We start from the raw sequence: 12985 nt of genomic DNA, 5'->3' as shown, positions 1-12985 counted from the left end.
GATAAACTCTTTTGGACTGCTACTAAACTTAAGATTGTCTCGCGATGACTCCAAAATGTTGAATTGATCCACCAAGGTGCGATCCACTCTTGAGCTTTTTCCCTCCCGCTTCCTACACTTCTTTTCTTTCTCAACTCGAGATACTCTCTCTCCCCTCCTCATCTCACCACCCTTTGCAATTCGAGTATCTTACATATACCACAAAATGCCCTCTCGACAAGAAGTCTCCTACTTTGGAGCTGGTCCCGCTCCCCTGCCAACATCAGTCGTCGAGGCTGGTGGAAAGGCCTTCGTGAACTACAATGACTGCGGACTCGGACTCGGTGAAATCTCGCACCGCTCGCCAACTGCCAACAAGATTCTCGCAGACGCTAAAGCAAACCTCTCGACCCTCCTCGATATCCCCGATAACTATGAGGTTCTCTTCATGCAAGCTGGTGGAAGCGGCGAGTTCAGTGCCGTCGTTCACAACTTAGTGCCCGTCTGGATTGAGCGTCGTCGCCGCAGAGCTGAGGCCGATATTCTCAAGGCCAATCCTGGCGTTGAAAAGGAGCAACTGGATGAGCAGGTTTTCCAAAGACTACAGAAGGAGGTTGATGAAGAGCTGAAGCTCGATTACCTTGTTACTGGCTCTTGGTCACTCAAGGCTTCACAGGAGGCTGCTCGTCTTGTCGGCTCCAAGTATGTTAATGTTGCTCTGGATGCGCGAAAGGCCAACAATGGAAAGTTTGGCAAGATTCCTGCCGAAGATACCTGGTCGTTGACCCCGACTAAGCGTGAAGGTGGCAAGGGCTCTGCTTTTGTGTACTTCTGCGATAATGAGACGGTGGATGGTGTCGAGTTCCAGAGTTTCCCTAAGTCATTGGAAGCGCAGGGTCAAGATGAGGAGGATGAGCGTCTTGTTGTTGCTGATATGAGCTCTAACTTTATCAGCCGTAAGGTTGATGTTAGCAAATATGCTGTCATTTTCGTAAGTGCCTTGAACGTTCTATTACTTGATGAAAGCCAGGATCTAACAGATTTCACAGGGCGGCGCTCAAAAGAACATCGGTGTCACCGGTATCACCATTGCTATTGTTCGCAAGGACCTGCTTCCACCTCAGACCGCCACTCCTCCTCCGGCATTGTTGCACCGTCTGAACATTGGTGGACTTCCCGGTCCCGTCGTACTAGACTATGCCACTATCGCTAAGAACAATTCTCTCTACAACACCCTTCCCATCTTCAACCTCTGGATCGCAGGTCAGGTTATGGCTGACCTTGTCTCTGAGTTTGGTGCTCAGAAGGTTAGCGGTCAAGAGGAAATCGCCAACAAGAAAGCACAGCTCATTTACGGAGCCCTGGACAAGTACCCTCAAATTTACCAAGTTGTACCAGACAAGAGCATTCGCAGCCGAATGAACATCTGCTTCCGGGTCAACGGTGGCGACGAGACCAAAGAGAAGGAGTTTATTTCTGGTGCTGAGAAGCGTCTTCTTCAGGGTCTGAAGGGCCATCGCAGTGTTGGCGGTATGCGCGCTAGCAACTACAATGCTGTTCCGCTCGAGAATGTGCAGAAGTTGGTGGCATATCTGGAAGATTTTGCCAATGGGCAGTAGAAAGCCACAAAAAAAAATTCCCTTTTCTATGTTGATGATAGCGAAATTCAACCTGGAGTATCACATTTCAATTAAGGAGAAGTGAGTGAGTGACTAGGGGTGCTATCTTTACATCCTTTATAGTTGCACTATTCAACATAACCTATTGGTAAAAGATTAATGATATATGCGAACGAGAGCTGAAATGGAATTATTTTATTGATACCATAATATTTGTTTTCTTGCGATTCTTTCAAAAATAGAATGGGAACTGCTCATTTCAATATAAATTCTCCAAACTGTACTCCATACCAGTTTGGAGAATGTCGTGTTTTAATGCTGTACTGAACTTGGTGACCCTCAATGCTAGTAAACTCGACGATCTCTACTTCTACTGTAAACAGGTGAAAAAGGATATCATGATTATTGATTATTGTAGCCTAGTATGAGACAGCAAACAGATCATCTGAACAGATGTAGATAGATAATAAGACAGTTGAGAGAAACAGATCCAAATGCACTTTGACAAGCCACCATCATCACATCGTACGCCATGTGCACGCTCATATTCTCAACAGAGTATGCGTAGATAAAAGACCTAGGAGCACATTGCTCACACCATACACCCGGTTATATGCATGGGTATCAATCATAAAAGTAAATAAACAAACGGATAGCAATAAGATCGTATCGCCGATTTCTCTCTATCGAGAGCGCGATTTCCAGAACTTCCAGCCGGAGAGCCCGGTCTGGCCATCTCGTTGGTATATACGCCAGTAGTAGACAGGGATACCAGTCATGATGAAGGCAACCACAATCAAAGTTTGAAGAGGTTCGGCAATGATCGCACGACTGAGTAGAAACAGGCTGACACAGCAGAAAATAATCGGGGTTGAGATCCAGGTTTTGTACGGACGCTCGAGATGAGGCTCACGGATGCGGAGAACGATTAAGCCAAGAACAGTGACGAAGTAAAATGTGTACCCAGCAACGCCGTAGAATGTGACAAGGGTAGCAAACTCGCCAACGGCAATGTATACAGTGGATAAAGCTGCGTTGAACCCCATGGCGTAGATGGGAGTATATCCAAGTCGTGATTCATCGCCGAACAGACGCGAAAGCGACTTTCGAGCCCATGAACGGCGTCGCAGACGTGTGCCTGCAGCGGGAGTTGGTGACGAGGGATTCCCTAATCCGATTCGACCAAAAAGCGAAGGAAGGTAGCCTTCCTTCCCTGCTGCATAGACAAGACGGCCACTGGTGAAGGTTGTCGCGTTAAGTGCACCAAAGCAACTGGCTCCCACGACTAATGCAAGAACAATAGCACCGACGGGGCCGAAAACCTTACCACCAAATTGGACAGCGACTGTATTGCTCGCTTCAATAGTGTCGTGGGGCAGAACAAGGAAATAAGAGACGTTGGCCATCAGATAAGAAATAATGACCAAAGGCATAGCAGTATGAATGACACGAGGTAAGTCTCGGTTTGGGTTCTTGAACTCGCCGGTCACATAGTTCGTCTGGAAGAATGAATTAGATAAACTTCTCGAGTCCCTGTTACTTTTGAGCGTATGAGCCACACTTACATTGTCCCAGCCATCAAATGCCCATAATCCAGCGTACAATGCGACAGCAAAGTCCGAGATTTCTGTGTTTGTGCCCGCAAACCAACTCGTATTTTTCCATTCTTCACTTGCACTTCCTTTCGAGGAGTAACCGGTGATGGCCACCACAACTCCGGTGACGGTGACACCAACCAGAGCGACAAACTTGAAGAACATGAACAGATCTCCAATGCGAGTGGCGATTTTGGTAGAGATACAGTTGAACAAAGTCACAGCTAACAGTCCGCCAAGAGCCACACCCTTATTAATCCACGGGCTGACGTTCTCAACATCGGCACCTACAAAGGCCCTCACAATATACTCACCAAAGATAATGGAGATGATAGCTGCAGATCCAGGCTTAAGAACCAAAACGGCACACCAGGTAAACAGGAAACCCGGCAATTCACCAAAGATCTTTGCAAGGTATACCTGAGATCCACCATTAAGCGGAATAGCTCCTCCCAGCTCCGCGTAACTAGCTGCGCCTGTCCACGCGAGCAAACCCGCCACAGCCCAAACGATAAGTGACGCGCCTGGTGAACCCGCATTCACATTGACCTGACTCGGCGAAGAGAAGATTCCTGAGCCGATAATCAAACCAACGATCAAAGAAAGTCCATTGAGGTATGTCAACGTTTTATTCCGTTCCAAAGATCCATCCGGTCCCTCTCGATCCACCGTTGGAGCCCCTAGAGGAGCATAACCGCCTTGTGTTTGAGATAATGGGAATAAATTTCGCCCGAAGTCAAATGCAGATGATATGGAATATCCTCTTTGGCGACCGGCTTCGAGATAAATATTTCCTTCGGGATCGGCGAGCGGATCTTCGTCTTCGAGTGATAACTTGCGCGACGAGGAAATACCATCGGGGGAGGACGATCGCGAAGATCCGGCGACTGATACGGGAGAAGACGAAGCGAGAGAAGCGAGTTCTAATGAATCTCGAGGGGCAGCGAGGCCATTTCGATCGTGGGGATATGCAGAGTTCGACATTCTCTAAATTGTTATATTGGCGAACAAAGACAGCTCGATGCGATGGTATAAAGAGTAGGTGTTTGGGAGGGTCAAGAGATATCAGCAGATCTCTCCATTTCCCAGCGATCAAAATATAATTTCAATAAACTCCCTCCCAAATGAACGAAGGGTGGGAAAGGAGTAGAGAAGAAGAGAAAAAAAAAGAGTGAGTGGGTGGAAAAGCAAAGGGGGAAAATGGGAAGAAAGGCGAAGTTGTCGATCGCCCAATCGGCTTTGCCGTCTTGCAACCTCCCAACTTCCCCGCGGTTTTTTGTTGGAACTCTTCTCAAAGAGACACCACTCCCTTAAAGATAAGAGAGATGCGATGATCATTCGGGACGACAAAGACTCATGAACACCTCCTTTCTATTCCTCATCGGCCGCAGGTCTGCGTTACGGCAGGCTGGGCCTCGGTATCGCTGTTATGCCTCCAGTGCCTCCGCGAAACCAGCACCGGCTGCGAAAAACAGATGGGTCGGTATTGCGCTTGTGACGATTGCAGCAGGTGGTACTGGTGCATATTTGAGATCGCAAGGATCAGGATCAGCGACTCTTAACCCGGACACGTTTACCAAATATCAACTCGTATCAAGAGAGCCGGTCTCGTCGACGAGCAGTCTTTTCACCCTCCGCCCTCGATACCCCAGTGATCAGAACTACGATGTTTACGAGGATGCTTGGAAAACTGGTGTATGGAGTGTGATGTTTAAACAGCCTCAGCTACAGATCGGGCGAGACTATACACCTCTCCCTGCAACGGCTGCGACACCGTTGACCGTGGAGGAGGAGAATAACGGATACCTGCGGTTTTACATTCGCAAGGATCCGTTCGGGGAGGTTTCACGGTATCTGCATAGTCTGAAATTAGGTGCCGATATTGAGATGCGAGGACCGCAGATCGAGTGTGCGATCCCGAAGCAGACGCAGGAGATTTTGTTTATTGCTGGTGGAACGGGAATTGCACCCGCTTTGCAGGCAGGATATTCCCTGTTGAACCGCACAACGAAAGAGAATCGTCCACGAATACATATATTTTGGGCAAATCGATTGAAAGAAGATTGTATTGGAGGCCACAGTGACACGCCTATGCCTTCCACGTCCCGCTCCTCTTGGTTTTCGGGATGGTTCGGTTCTTCGAAAGAGATAGTCTCAAAAGATCAAATAGCCCCAACCCAGCCGCTCGCAGATCAAGAGACGTCCATGATAGTACGAGAGTTGGATGCTCTCAAGTCACAATACCCGGGTCAAGTTACTGTCGACTATTACTTGGACGAGGAGAACCGATTTATTGGCAAGAAGGAGATTTTGAACTATATTGAATCTACATCCCGGCCGTCATATGGATCACCTGGGTCGAAATTGATTCTGGTTTCTGGTCCTGAAGGCTTTATAAGCTATATGGTTGGTCCTAAGTTGTGGGCTGATGGCAAGGAGTTACAAGGTCCTTTACGAGGAATAATCAAAGAACTCGATCTCAAGGGATGGGCTGTTTGGAAACTTTGAATGACTAGCTTCGTGCTTTTGTATAATATTTTCTTTGTTGGATATAGAAGCTCGCATACTCGCATCAATTGGGATTAAGGCATAATATCAGATCACAGCCGTCGATCAATCCCCTTGTTTCAATTATTATTCCTAGCAGTAATCTAAATCTAGGAGGTATTATTATAAGACACTGGTCAAAATTAACCAATTCTCAGGCCTTTGCGCTTAGTCCATCCCAACAGAGAGCTTCGAGGAGTGTTGCCGACTGGCTAGATTGGCCATTTACAGCTTCAGCAAAGAATCTCACCCCGAAACACTGTTCCGAAGGATGGTAAATCCGAGTTGAAATTACTGTTCTCTCATTCACGAATACTTCGAGGACACTCCTGTCGAAAAATGCATGTACTCGAAGGGTTTCTTCAACTTCGCCTTGTTCGTTAATGAAGGTGAATAGGGTGTGAGGCGCGGATTCATGTCCATGGTTGATATCGGGGTTCGATACTGGAGGACGATGGATTGTGAATGTTTCACTGCTTGGGTCCCATGCGAGTATGGTGCGGTGTTCAAAGTCTAAAATATGATTGTCAGTATTCTGGCATTGACTATGCTATATACGAAGGCACTTACTCGCACTATGTCCAATTTCAATGCCCACTCGCTTGCATGATTTGCCGACAGCAAACTCAGTCTGCAATTCCCAACGAGAAGTTTTCAAAGAGAATTCAGCCTTCGAGGACATTTTCAGGGCTAGAGGTAGTAGAGATATTCCCTCAAGGCGGCACTCTCTAGCCCCGGCCCGAAGATGAGAAAGCCGCGGATCAGGCTTGATTCCCAATGTATGAATGGTGAAAGTGTTTAGTTCAGACGAATCAGCAATCGCCTCAATCGAGGTGATCGTCTCCAGTCGTGAGTTGCGCGCCATTTTCACTTTTTCCAATGTCATCAAGCCCACAGTGCGAGGAAGTGATATCATACTACTCCAACCCTGACGATGTCGCGGACCATCAGGTAAATCCTCTTCTGTAATCCAGCCGTAAACAATACGAGAAGAGGTCTGCGGATCCCAGAATGAATTGGCAGCATATAAACACCCATGATCGAAGTACCCAGAAAATGCATACTCCGAAAGCGGTTCGTGAAAAGAGTCGTGTTCTTTTCGAGCTCTCACAGACATCCACATTTGACCTCTGGGATCTCGTCTCGAACGAGCTTGTCGGCGCATCTCTTCGTTCGGGTTTGCTGGACGTAGACATCCTTCAACTCCCATAATGACAAAATCCCGCGAATCACCCGAATCATTGCTCAATGTTAGTAAATTTGATACCTCCCAGTTGACGCCAAAATCACCAGACCACCTTGAAGGACGAAGATTAAGGCCTACATCCACCAATGGTCCAATATATTTCCATTGACGAAGATCTCTGGGATCGACCTTGTAGACAAAAATAGCTGGGGCTTTGCCTACAATGCCACCAGCTGTTATTCCATAGAAATCGGAATCTGCATCATTTGAACCATCCTGACGTCCTCGCCTCCAGGAAAATAGGAAAGGATCTCGCCATCCAGTCACAGAAAGATGCGAAGGTGGGCCAGAGACAATGGGGTTGCAATCTTGACGTTGCCAAGTCTTCCCGCCGTCTTTCGATACAGAAAGACTAATTGATTCACAGCCATAGGTATATGGCAATGTAAAGTGAATAGGCAAGTGGCTAACCGACGTATAAATTGCAGTCAAGGCGCCAGGTTCACCAGATACATCAGTAGGCTTTAAACATCCTGTAAATACACCTCGACAGTCATATTCCGCTGACGGGGTCATCGCCGGCTCTGGGGATATTTCCCACGATACAAGATTTGTTGATGTAGCATGTCCCCAGGACATATTACCCCAGTCATTACCCCAAGGATTCCATTGGAAAAATATGTGGTAGAGTCCAGTGGTTGGATCATATCCCAAACCACAGGGATCGTTTATCCATCCATGCGGAGCCGTCAGATGGAAGAAAGGCTTGCCGGTAGTAACTTTTGCCGGAATCAAATTGGGATCATTGTGATTCTCAGTTGATGGATGTAAACGCTGTTCCTGCAGCCTAGTTGAAGTCGTATCCGATGAATCCAGAAGCACAGACATTTTTTTATATTGTAGATGAATCACCGGTGTGATGATTCGGGAAGGGGATAATTATAAGATGGATCCCTTGGCAAAGATCATTGCAGAAGTTGAATTGGATATAATACGACAGACTCGTTGAATGGAATAGTGCGCAAAAACACGGACTCTTTGCCGACGGTTAGATTGTTGAATTGACCGAGGATTTCCCAGTTCGCAAGGATATTTTCCCACAAACTGGAGTGATTGGATTTTACTTGTTCTTCCGGGGTTGCGCTCGGCAAATGAAGGGTTCATGCGGAGGATTGTCGGCGAAATTCACATGTAAAAATACAGGCAAGTTTACAGCTTCTCGTCAATTAATTAACAAACAAACTAAATAGTTATGCCAAATATATCTATGCCAAATATATCTAGTCTTTTCTGGATCTGTCAATGAAAAAGGCGAAAATTAGGATGTGGGATACTATGGTACACTTGTTCCACACATCATGGCCCTGTACCATAGAAATCTACCTGCCGGCAGAAAAGATAGCTGCCTCAACCAGTCCATTAATAGCATGTACTATTAATCATACAAGAAGTAGCCCTAGCTGGCTTCTTGTCACTGAAGTAGCACAAACCATGGGCATCAAAAGGAACGAAGATCAAATTCCATGTTTCAAATTTCGGTATCAAATGATGCCACATGAAATAGTGTGTGATATAGCTATTCGAGGGGAATCTCCACGACATCAATATCCGGGCCATATCCAGTATCATATCCCTCGATGACAATCGTATTATCATGACCAGCCTTCAACTGAGTACTTATGACGCTCAACTTAACATTGCCTCCGGTCGATGAAAACGCCACCTTCTGAGGAGGAGAGTCATTGAACGTGACATTGGCGTAACGCGTTCCTGAATCCCCGTTTCTGTATTGGAACGTGATTGTGATCGCCGCGGAATCTTTGACCTCAATACCGCTAAGCATGATACTGCCTTGATCTGGTCCCCCGATATAACCAGCTGCATGTCCCCCAGAACAACCACTACAGCTTATATTCTTTGCGCCTCCCGAATACTTTCCGCTTTCTCCCTGGATAGTCGTGTTGGATGGAGCTGTCTGGAATCCAGACTCGGATGTGAGATTCGGGACCCATTGATCATACCAATTCATAGTGACATCTTTGCCCGAAATATTTAGTGGCAGCCAAATGTATGTGCTTGTCATCAGATCATCGCTGACCCACCGATCACCCATGTACATAGCTCGGCTCTCATCAATGGAGAGCACATATGTTGTCTGGGATGAATAGGTTTTACTACCAACTGTTGCAAAAGTCTTCCAGTCTGCCCATCCGCTGTCAAGGGACTTGGAAGTGGTATAGACATTGTCATTGTCTGACCACCCAGTTAAGCGCGAGCCGAAAAGATAATAAAGGCCATCACGTTTCATGAGGGCTGGAGCCTCGATTTGTCCTGGGTCGGCGAACAAATAAGTTTCGGAGGTGATGTTGTGATAGTCATCAGCCAACTTGTAGATGTGGAGTCCAGTTGGACGCTGTTAGAAGATGATACAACACACTTAGCGAATGACTTCCGAGAAGATCATCAGATCAATACATACGTCCTCTGAAATCAGATACCCAGAGCCGTCATCATCTTTGAACAGAGTCATATCTCTGCTAACATTTCCCATGGGTCGGAAGCTACCGAGGTAATCTAGAACATTATACTTGAGCCTTATTTGTTCATTAAAATGAATTAGATGTATACTACTCACTGTATTTTCCACATACGGAATTTCCGGTTGCAACGCCAACCTTTGCCTCGCCATAATTCGAGCTGTCGATATGGGCCCAAAGAACATATTCTTTTGTTTTGTCGTTGTAAATCACCTTCGGTCGTTCCACGACTCGCCCAGGGCCCAGGTCACCGGAGTCAACTTGACTCAGAAGGGCTCCGACGTACTTCCACTGGACCAAATCGGAAGATGAGTAACAGTTAATGTTCAGAAAATTGGTACCGTTTGTTTTGTCTTCGCCAATCATATAGTACGTCCCATCTTCTTCAATGAATCCTGCGCCGTGTGCCTGTAAATGCTCTCCGTTTGACTAGTTATAGGGTTAGATGTTACAAAAGACGCCAGTTGCAATATTTAATATCGAAAATATCAAAAACTCACGGCCGTCCAGGTGGCACCAGGCACAAGCTCTAAAGTGGCCAGTGCAGGGCCTGCTACGGCAGCTAGCAGTGCCAAAATCAGGTTCATGTTCCGACTCTTTTGGACAATTTTGTTCTTCCAGACGAGTATAGACACTCGTGGATATGGGGAAAAGAGTCCACAATAAATAATTTCCAAAGCAGTAGACCGAAACCCCGACTTGAAAACACCGGGAAATTCCTCTTTGAAGCCGGACTGAATATTCAGCAGCATACGATCCCGCTGCATAATCCAATATGCTAGATGGAGCTAGCGTCCTCCGTTGTTAGATTCTCCGCCGACTTCTCCCCACAGTGACGTGACATTTGATATCAACTGTAACCCCTCTCTGCAGATCAACGCCAGGTCAGGATTGGTGTCTAATTATCACCAATCAATTTTGTGTGCATGAAGAATTAGTGCAGGGGATGTCTAAAACATGGTTTCTTGGCATGTTTTACTGGAGTTGAGATGTGAGTGAGAGCGGATGATCTTCAGCCGGGACATACTCCGATGGCCCGATGTTGATTGAAATCTCCGATAGTGCTCTTCGTATCTACAGGAATATATACTGGGCGACATGTAGGACATTAGATAGGACCATTTCTAAGTAAAATATACTTGTCAGTTAGTACAGCTGAAAGCATTGGAATCGTCCGTATGTTTACTTACTGATCTTCTTCGAATATTTGCAAAGTTGCCCGCATCGTTCTTCAATATCCATACTATGGAACAGAAACAGTTCCTAACTTCAGTCACCAGCGCTAAATCAAGCGCAATTCGAAGTCCATAGCAAGATGATTCTTTGTATCAAAATCGAGCCAGACAATCACCACGAAAGCAAAGGCGGAAAGCAATGCGGTGACAGAGATGGAAAGCGGTGAAGACGCAACCTTAATTGCTCTTTTCTGATTAGTCATCCAATTACCCCGTATTTTCGAGAAAGTCGCAGCCGATCAAACCCATGCCTTCTCCAGTTTCTCCATGGGGCAATCATCCACTGCGCTATGGCCCTGTCACTTCGTATACCCTGTATATAAGTATCCATGCCGGGGGGAGCCTCGCTCTGTCTTCAGTGGCTGCGCTCCGAGCGCCCTGTTTTCACACTGGACTGGCACTCTTCGTGCGGCCATGACTACAATGGACAAGGACGATATCGGCTCTGCTGAAGTCGAGCACGTCGATCATCGAAGATCGGAGAAGGGTGCCGTCAATGCTCTCTTGATCTTTTCTTGTATAGTTTTTGGTGCAGCGTCTTTCATTTTCGGTTATGATGATAAAATTATCTCGCCTCTTGCGGCTTTGCCTCTGTTTGTAAGTATCTCTTGAGGGTCATTGGCCCCCTTTACCAGTAGTACAGCTGTTGACAATGATAACCAGGTCGCGAAATTCCAAGGACCTAACCCCGCAACTGGGGCGTTTGCACTCACGGCACGCAATCAAGATTTGGTCTTCTCTATTCCATTAGTGGGTGCTGTGCTTGGTGGTTTACTGGCTTCGCCACTGAATTTCCACTTTGGTCGCAAATGGCCTGTGATTGCGGCTTATATTGTCTCAATTGGCGGGGGATTGCTGCAAGTTTTTGCGCCTAACTTGGGGGCTTTTGTGGGTGGTCGCTCTATCAATGGTATTGCTATGGGCGTAGCTCTAGCGACAGCACCACTCTATGTTTCTGAGGTATCTTCCTATTGACCCACGGTTTGCAAGAATCAGTAAGGTACTAACGTCTATCCAAGGTGGTTCCAGTCTCTATTCGAGGCAGATGTGTCAGTTCAATCAATATCTTTAACCTCATAGCCGGTGTCGTAGGCACGGTCGTGGTTTGGGGCACCAACAAACTGGACGGCCAGCTATCATATCAGATCCCGCTTGCCGTGCAAAGTGCCGTTCCAGTTATTCTCTTAATAATGACTATTCCTCTTCCAGAAAGCCCGGAATGGCTTATATCGAAAGGGAATATCGAACAGGCTAGATGTAATCTTCGAAAACTTCGTGGCTTCGGCGACGAACAAGTTGACGACGAAATCCAACTCATAGAACTCTGTGAAAAGTTCAACCGAGACCTCCAATCAGATGTCAGGTTTTGGCATATTTTCAAACGGCAAAATCTCAAACGGACCATTGTCGCAGGCTCTTTCTTTTCTCTTAATCAAATATCCGGTGTTATTCTCTCAACTACTTACACAACTGTTTTCCTCGCCGAATTGGGCATTGCGGATCCATTCTCATTGACCATCATCGCATCTTGCTGTACACTTGCCGGTACAATCGCAGCTCCGTTGGTAATCGATCGCGTCGGCAGACGCCCAACTGCATTCACCGGAATGAGCATTCTGTTCATTATCGATGTGGTAGCTGGAAGTCTAGCCTTTCACAAAAGAAACAAGCATACTATCCTTGCAATTGCTGCGCTTTCATTCATCTTCAACTTTTTCTGGGCATCGTCTTTCTTCTCACTCTCAAACTTGATGCCATCCGAAATAGCTACACCAAAGCTACGCCATTATACTATGTCCTATACGGTTGCTTGCCAAGAGATAACGGCTGTCATTACCACACTCGTCGTACCACATTTGACATCTGCAGATGCGGCGAATCTCGGTGCGAAAACCTACCTCATCTTCGCCGGTTGCATGGGCGCTACCCTTGTTTTCATGTACTTTTTCATGCCAGAGACGCGTGGTCGCACGTTTGCCGAGATTGATGAAATGTATGCTGCAAATGTTCCTGCTCGGAAATGGCGATCCTATAGAACTTCCGCGGAAGCGAGGATGGGCGAGACGCTCGCAAACCGTTTGGGCAAGCTGCAGACCTGACAGCTCAGAGGTACAATCTTCCAATAAGTGTATATATTCAATCTCGCAGAGGCGTACCGCCTTGTTGGTAATCAAATATAGCTCAGAGAGCTATTTCCTGATAGCAACTACTAGTTTCGTCAAACTTTAGTAAAGTTTGACCTTTCTCTGTTGACTGATACGCTGTAGTGCGTGTGTGTTGGTTGATA

The 12985-nt window shown here is 46.6% G+C and overlaps 6 protein-coding genes across 6 annotated transcripts; 3 read left to right on the top strand and 3 right to left on the bottom strand.

Annotated features, from left to right (window-relative positions):
- Positions 1-205: 205 nt before the first annotated feature.
- Positions 206-1598, top strand: N7469_005950 (O-phospho-L-serine:2-oxoglutarate transaminase; the record flags this gene model as incomplete). The annotated part of the gene is made up of 2 exons (XM_056644869.1): positions 206-970; positions 1029-1598. 2 exons carry the CDS (start codon positions 206-208, stop codon positions 1596-1598), a joined length of 1335 nt encoding a protein of 444 aa, XP_056500107.1.
- A 683-nt stretch (positions 1599-2281) lies between these two features.
- N7469_005949 (putative amino acid transporter) lies at positions 2282-4177 on the bottom strand (the record flags this gene model as incomplete). Its single annotated transcript, XM_056644868.1, has 2 exons — positions 2282-3097; positions 3164-4177. 2 exons carry the CDS (start codon positions 4175-4177, stop codon positions 2282-2284), a joined length of 1830 nt encoding a protein of 609 aa, XP_056500106.1.
- A 372-nt stretch (positions 4178-4549) lies between these two features.
- N7469_005948 (cytochrome b5 reductase family protein) lies at positions 4550-5701 on the top strand (the record flags this gene model as incomplete). Its single annotated transcript, XM_056644867.1, has 1 exon — positions 4550-5701. One exon carries the CDS (start codon positions 4550-4552, stop codon positions 5699-5701), a length of 1152 nt encoding a protein of 383 aa, XP_056500105.1.
- A 193-nt stretch (positions 5702-5894) lies between these two features.
- On the bottom strand, positions 5895-7814 carry N7469_005947 (glycoside hydrolase family 32 protein; the record flags this gene model as incomplete). Its single annotated transcript, XM_056644866.1, has 2 exons — positions 5895-6253; positions 6311-7814. The coding sequence occupies 2 exons, from the start codon at positions 7812-7814 to the stop codon at positions 5895-5897; spliced, it is 1863 nt and encodes a 620-aa protein (XP_056500104.1).
- A 688-nt stretch (positions 7815-8502) lies between these two features.
- On the bottom strand, positions 8503-10050 carry N7469_005946 (carbohydrate-binding module family 35 protein; the record flags this gene model as incomplete). Its single annotated transcript, XM_056644865.1, has 4 exons — positions 8503-9339; positions 9406-9500; positions 9562-9892; positions 9964-10050. The coding sequence occupies 4 exons, from the start codon at positions 10048-10050 to the stop codon at positions 8503-8505; spliced, it is 1350 nt and encodes a 449-aa protein (XP_056500103.1).
- Positions 10051-11121: 1071 nt separating this feature from the next.
- N7469_005945 (uncharacterized protein) lies at positions 11122-12797 on the top strand (the record flags this gene model as incomplete). Its single annotated transcript, XM_056644864.1, has 3 exons — positions 11122-11295; positions 11362-11658; positions 11718-12797. The coding sequence occupies 3 exons, from the start codon at positions 11122-11124 to the stop codon at positions 12795-12797; spliced, it is 1551 nt and encodes a 516-aa protein (XP_056500102.1).
- Between the last annotated feature and the right edge of the window lie 188 nt (positions 12798-12985).

The sequence above is a fragment of the Penicillium citrinum genome (assembly GCF_028827155.1).
Source record: "Penicillium citrinum strain IBT 23319 chromosome Unknown utg000005l:1.0-1900146.0:1.0-1900348.0, whole genome shotgun sequence".
NCBI classification, from domain to species: Eukaryota; Fungi; Ascomycota; class Eurotiomycetes; order Eurotiales; family Aspergillaceae; genus Penicillium; species Penicillium citrinum.
Note: the sequence above shows the minus strand (reverse complement) of the source record. Positions and strands in the feature narration are given on the sequence as shown.